Genomic DNA, 7,279 nt, shown 5'->3' on the forward strand with positions numbered 1-7,279 from the left:
AATACTACATATCTTTGAATTCATTTCTGGTAGATTTAACACATAGTGAATTAAGTTTAGGTCAAACAAACACAGAGAGTTCAGCTTGCCAGTTCATGTTTCTCTCCTATGTTAAGCCAAGGCAAATTATTTTTCACATTTTAGTTACAACCCCATCATATAAGAGTAGTGACACATAGATTAAGTATCAGTTAAATTTTAATTATTTTCTAATATGTCTTTGTTTATACTTGATTAAAGCTAAATTTAAAACATGCACTCCAACAGAAAAGACAGTAACTGAGAAACAAAACAAGCAAATTTGTTTTCCATTTTGCACCTGCCAAAAACAAGGTCTCAAGAACCAGAACTGGGTGAAAATTGTGATAAAGAGAATCTATCTGTATATTCAGGACTTTCTTTAATATTCATTACAAACAAATTCAAGCTGAATATTGATGAAAATTTTGAAAACTCCAAAGGTATTGCTTTCCCTGAGGCAGAACTCCTACATAGTAACTCTAAAGAGGGATGAACAAATGGAATGCCCTCTACTCTGCTGAATCGTGTCCATGATTGTGAGGAGGAAGATGCATCAGGAGGGTCTATCTCTGTGGCATTCCAGGCAGCGCCTGAACAGAGGAAGCCCTTGACAAGCGTCTTTCCTTCCATTCCCACTCCAGGTCCCTGAAATATACTTACCAGTCATCTTCTAAGCTTCATTTAAATGAAAATAAATCAGACTATAACAATGATAACAAACCAGACACATAGCTTGTTTCTGATACAGATGAAGAAAAACTTTTTAATGATACAGAAACCAAAAAAATAAGGAACCCAGTAATTATGATTGAAATGAAAGATGATTAAGAGTTTGACATGCAAATAGCAAAAATGTAAACCCGAATACCACTAATTGGAAATTAGACATTACGTAGTGGCCTCCGTCTAGAGATCCTGAAAGTCTTTTTGATTTGTCATTTACCCACCCCAAAGACATGAAGCATATGATTCAGATAGAAAGCTACAGTATTTCTGCTGCTACAGATACTTCTAAAAACAGAAAACCAATACACTGCTTATTCCAGAAGCCACCATATGACAATCCCAGTGTCAATAACTACAAAAGCAGGAATCTTGAATTATAAAATGTGAGTTATTCTCTGCCACATAGTGAAAAAACATCAAAAATATAGCTAGGAGACTTACAGCAAGATATTCCAAGGTTTAAGAATGAGGTAGGCATGTTACAAGTAGAGTTCCTGGCTTTGGAGAAAGAGAAAGTCCAACTTCAAAAACACAGAGGTTCACTTGCTGCTTCTCTTTTTTCTCTTTATCAATTATTTGATTTAGTCAAATTTTCTATTCAAGAAAATCTCATATGTACAGTTACAGTGGGGTTATCTAAATGTGTAATTATGTGTCAAAGTAGATGAGTTCTGCTATCTAAATAACGGTTCTGGAGAATGTTCTCATAATGTTTGTTCATTAATCAACCTAAGTCTCACTCTCAGTCTTCCAAGTGGCATATGGGCTGGGAAACTAATTCAGCCATATACCAGGTGACCTTCTGAACCAGATAAACATAAAGAAATTGCTAAAGAAATAAGCTCTAGATTCTAGATTCTTTTTTCTGTATTCTTTTAGAGATGAATTACATTTATTTATTCATAGAATGTGAATACAATGGGAGGGAAGCAATGACTGAGATGAGCCACAAAAACTCATCTAGCCTTGAGAGTTGCAATGAATATTCCCAGCCAAATGAGTCTGTTTAATGTGTTTTCATGCATGCAAGTTTATCTGCTTAGCTCAAACTCTTTGAACTTATAGTCTCATCATGGTTATTTCAAATACTTTTGAAAACAGATATATACTTCCACATATTTTAAAAAATCACCAGTTTCCAATTTTTCTGCTGAATCAGACCTTATGTTGTTTAATAAAGTATAGTAAGTTTTGGCATGTATGACTTTTATCATATAAGAAGCATAATTTATCAGCCAAAAATTTAACCTTTTACTCCTTAGTAGGAAGTTGAGTTCTGTACATTGTGTTCTAAAGATAGAGATTTTCTTCTTTCAAAATAAAAGCACATGAGGCTTTTTGCACCCACTGAGGCATTAAATTGCTTTGCTCAAGTTAGACTTTTAATATATCTGACTAATTTGATAAATTGATCTTTTATGTAATTTGGCAATATGGAATTGTATCATGTTATTTGGTGCCATGAAATACTAGTGAATGCCACCTTAAGAGATGTGGATGAAACACTTAATATGTCTTGGTTTTTTTGACTCCCATTATCAGTAGATAATGAGGCTAAAGTAGGTAAGTGTACCATATGTTTTCCACCTATCAACTTTTGTGATAATTGAATGTGAAATCTGGGAAGCATTGCGCTTTCCAGAATTCTGCACTAGAAACTCAGCAGTTTCACTCTGCTTCTTGTGTTGTGGCAAACTTTGGTTCCCGTCATTCAGGGAGCACGTTTAATTTTTTGATATCCCAGGATTCAAATAAAAAAAAAGAGAGAGATAAAAGGCAGTGGGAAAAGAATAGCTTAGTGCAGAAAAGGGAAAATTTCTTTACTGTTCCTGATACCCTACAAGTTCACGTCCTCTTCTTCTGGCTATTTCATGTAAAATCCAGGTGGTAAAGACAGAAGACATATGTTACACCTGTGTCTTTTTATTTCTCTGCTTCTGCCAGTCAGATAGCATAAAAATTTATATCAGGTAGCAAAGAGTGGATGGGACTAAAAGCACAAAATGGAGAAGAGCCCTTTTTGAAATTTTGTAAAATTCTTCTGTTCACTCAAACAGAAATGAGCAGACTTGGCAAAAATTTCAATGATAAAATGATGAGTACCTTGTAATTACAATAATTATGTGCAATGATGAAATTAAAGTAAGCACAAAATACTTTTATGATAAAATGGTGACATTTAACCTCAATCAAGTGAAAAAATCAGGGAAAAATTCTTTTTATTGAATAAAATAATAACAATTATTATTCATATTACTTTTACTAAAGGTCAAAGGAGGAAATAATACAAACAAAAGTGAAAAAATACAAGTATCAGAAAATCTATGTGATCGCATATCTGCTGCTGCTGCTGACAGATTACCCCAACAAAGAAAGACTTGGGAAATGCATCCTCAGCAGTTTCCCAAGAAGCTGAAGGAAGAGCGTGATAGGTAAGCCTAGAGCAGGGATTGTTTTTTTTTTCTTTTTTCTTTTTCTTTTTGATGGAGTTTCTCTCTTCTTACCCAAGCTGGAGTACAATGGTGTGATCTCGGCTCACTGCAACCTCTGCCTCCCGAGTTCAAGCAATTCTGCTGCCTCAGCCTCCCTAGTAGCTGGGATTACAGGCATTATGCCTCCATGCCTGGCTAATTTTTTGTATTTTTAGTAGAAATGGGTTTTCACCCTGTTAGCCAGGCTGGTCTCGAACTCCTGACCTCAGATGTTCTGCCCACCTCGGCCTCCCAAAATGCTGGGTTTACGGGAGTGAGCCACCGTGCCTGGCTGCCTATAGCAGTATTTAAAAGGAGGTAATTGTCATTGTGCTATATACTAATGCAAACTCGGACTAATATTCCTTATGATTAACAAGTGTTATATTTTTACCAAGGATATTTAGTCCTGACTGGTAATCAGAAAAATGCAAATTAACATAAAATAAGATCTATTTTTTAAAGTCATGCTGATATATAAAAAGTAATTCTAGTGTTGGCATATGTGAAGAAAAACGCATTCTCATACACTGTTGGTATATGAAATTGGTAAATTATTTCCGAAGGGTAACTTAGTGCTGTGTATCTAAAATTCAAATAACCCGACATCTCTTTAACTCAACAACTCCATTTCTGGGGCTAGATTTCACAGGAAAACATAACTTGTGTAAACATGCACACACTTACTAAGGGCATTAATTATATATTACACATAATGAACAATAGATTAATAAATATATAAAATCTATGTAATAACAAGGTGAATTGAAAGTATTTAGAAAGTAATATAAAAAATATGGGGTAACAGATGTTAGACTCTTTAGCCTAGTTTTGGCTGACAGTCATCTGCAGATACAGTTTGTGTGAGGGACAGCTGAAGGTGCCATCTTACTCTGTCAATCATTTGAAGATGTACCTGCAATATTTCATAAAGATGAAAATTTATTTCTAGTGAACTTATACACTTGTCAATAAATAGTAACTTTAAAAATGTAGTTGATCGTAAACGATCTTTTCTAATTAGGGAGTAATTATGACTATGTGATTTAAAAAGGTAATTTTGAACTTGTAACTTTACTGAATAATCTCCAGTATCCTTTTTTATAATATATACTAGAGTGACTAGTAACAGAAACTTTAGCGGAATATCCTTTCCTTACTACTTTTCAAGTATATGCATTCTTTTGAAGATGCTGAAGTGAGAAATTAAATATCTGAGAGCTGCAAAGGAAAAATAATCCAGAACATGGAAGTTTTATTAGGATGATAAACAACATCTGCAGAGGTAGATCACAAGATGAGCTCTTTATTTTTTCACAAAATGCATTTTAAGAGAAATGTCTTTATCTGCAGATGCACCTTAAAACAGGAAAATGAAGAAAAAGCAAATGTTAATATGCTGCACAAAAAACATAGAGAAGAATTAGAAAGGAAAGAGAAACAAGATAAGAAAGAAGTTGAAGCAAAACAACTTGAACCGACTGTTCAGTCACTAGAGATGAAACCAAACACTGCAAGAAATACTCCAAATCAGGTAAATCAATCTTTGGTAAAAATTCTATATTTTAAACTTTATTTATCAATTTTACTTATAATATCCACTTGATTTAATATATACTATTTAGGTCTAAAACAAATCAGAAATGTTATCTCACTTTTAAAAATGAATGATGACACTTACAGGTACAATTATTAATATTTATATAAGTCTTGGCATCCACATAAGATATTATTTTATTACCAAGTGCTTTTGCAAACAATAATATGCCATAATGTCTACTTAGTGATAACCTATTGATAAAAATGTTGTTCCCAGTAAAATTGTTCCTTGTACTTCCCCTATTTCATATTGATTACTGTACCTAAAATAAAATAAAGAAGAAACAGAAATTATTGCAATCACAAATAATCTCATGATGTTCTAAGAAGAGCTCTATAAATTTTATCTTATTTGCCGTTGGTGTTTTAAAATACAAGTTTTATTTTGTATTGATATAATTACACCACAGAAGTAACTGTGATCTGTGGGAGAACTAGAAATAGACTCAGAAGTCCTGGGGAAAATCCTGTAGCTTGCTTATATTTTTAACCTTTCTTTTTCAGAATTATGGTAACTAGAGGAGTTCATCAATGAATGTATATGGGGTGACTAGTATAATATCTAGATTTATGATTTAGTAAATGTAATTCATATAACTGACTATAGAAGTGTTAAAAGAGTCAAATTGCAATAGAATATTATCTGTGAAACAGAACTGTAATAACTTTGGGAAATTTTATCTGTCCAAATACGTGTGAACTAAGGTTCTTACTATAGGGTGGTGTAAGGGTTAGATATCAAAGTGTAAATGCATTTTTTTGATATATTTTAATTTAGTCAAATTTGTTAATGCTTTAATTTATGCTTTTGGGTTTGTTGTAATTCAGGCAAAGGCTTTTCCAATTCTGATATTCTTAAAAATTCTCTGGTGTGCATGTGTGCGTGTGTGTGTGTTTTCTTTTATAAATTCATTGACTTTAAATAAATTTCTGGACTTTGTGGAATTTATGCTCTACAAGGTTCAAAGTTTTGCTTCAACTTTTTCTCCAGTTGGATATCCACTGACAGTAAACTTTTTAGTGTATGGATGTGCAGGTTATTCTTTAGCTTCAGAGGTAATCATGATATGTTATTTTATGGAGTACTAGCTAAAACTTTCTTTTATTTTATTTAGGATTTTCATAATCATGAAGAAACAAAAGATCTGATGGATGAAAATTACATTTTGAAGACAGATATTGCTATACTCAGGCAGGAAATATGCACAATGAAAAATGACAACTTGGAAAAAGAAAATGAATATCTTAAGGACATTAAAATTGTTAAAGAAAGAAATGCTGCCCTGGAAAAGAGTATAAAACTCAATGAGGAAATAACAAAAACAGCATTCCAGGATCAACAAGAGCTTAATGATCTCGAAGCTGAGAATAAAAGGCTCAATTCCGAACTGCTGAAGGAAAACGAAAGCAAGGCAAGACTGGAAGCTGAAATTGAATCTTATCAGTCTAGACTGGCTGCTGTTATAAGTAAGCACAGTGAAAGTGTGAAAACAGAAAGAAACCTAAAACTTGCCTTACAGAACACACAAGACATTTCTGTGCAAGTAAAAATGAGTTCTGATCTTTCCGAAGTTGAAGATAAGAATGAGTTTCTTACTGAACAACTTTCCAAAACGCAAATTAAATGTAATACCTTAAAAGATAAGTTCCATAAGACAGGAGATACTCTCAGAAAAAAGTCATTGGCTTTAGAAACTCTACAAAACGACCTAAGCCAAACCCAGCAGCAAATAAAGGAAATGAAAGCGATGTATCAAAATGCAGAAGCTAAAGTGAGTAATTCCACTGGAGAGTGGAACTGTGTGGAAGAAAGGATATGTCAACTCCAGCGTGAAAATCTGTGGCTTGAACAGCAACTAGATGAGGTTCATCAGAAAGAGGATCATAAAGAGATAGTAATTAATATCCAAAGAGGTTCTATTGAGAGTGGAAAGAAAGACCTCCTGCTAGAAGAGAAAACTAAGAAGCTAATGAATGACTATGATCGTTTAAAAGAAAGTCTCCTTCAATATGAGAGAGAGAAAGCAGAAAGAAAAGTAAGTATCAACGAAGAGAAATATTTTCAAACTTCCAGAAAGAAAATTTAAATATTTGGTTCTGGATACATGTTGAACCTAGATGAATATAAAAATCAATAGGTGAAAAGTGTGTTTACCATACTGTATAATTCCATTTACATGAAGCATCCAAAAAAGAGAAACGTATAGGGACATAAAGTAGATTAATGTTTGCGAAGGGCTGGGGCTGGAAGCTGGTAATGACCGCTAAAGGGTGTGAGGGATCTTGCAGTGATGGAAATGCTCTAAAGCTGGATTGTAGAGATGGCTGCACAACTCAGTAAATGTACTAAAACTCGTTTAACTTAAGTTAAAACAGATATAGTATGTAAATGATATTTCAACAAAGCTGTTTTAATAAGAAAACAAAGGCAAAATGTGTTTACTCTATCAGCTTAGAAACAT

General features: G+C 33.3%; 1 protein-coding gene across 1 annotated transcript in view; it reads left to right on the plus strand.

Moving 5' to 3' along the window:
* LOC115895759 (ankyrin repeat domain-containing protein 20A2-like) overlaps positions 1-6,904 on the plus strand; it is a 47,514-nt gene extending 40,610 nt beyond the window's left edge. The window contains exons 13-15 of the mRNA XM_030926374.1: positions 3,016-3,179; positions 4,572-4,752; positions 5,933-6,904. Of these exons, the coding sequence (XP_030782234.1) occupies positions 3,016-3,179; positions 4,572-4,752; positions 5,933-6,904 (1,317 nt within the window). The remainder of the gene's footprint in view (positions 1-3,015; positions 3,180-4,571; positions 4,753-5,932) is intronic.
* The last annotated feature ends 375 nt before the right edge of the window (positions 6,905-7,279 follow it).

Source organism: Rhinopithecus roxellana, unplaced genomic scaffold (genome assembly GCF_007565055.1).
Source record: "Rhinopithecus roxellana isolate Shanxi Qingling unplaced genomic scaffold, ASM756505v1 contig2246, whole genome shotgun sequence".
In the NCBI taxonomy this organism is placed as follows: Eukaryota; Metazoa; Chordata; class Mammalia; order Primates; family Cercopithecidae; genus Rhinopithecus; species Rhinopithecus roxellana.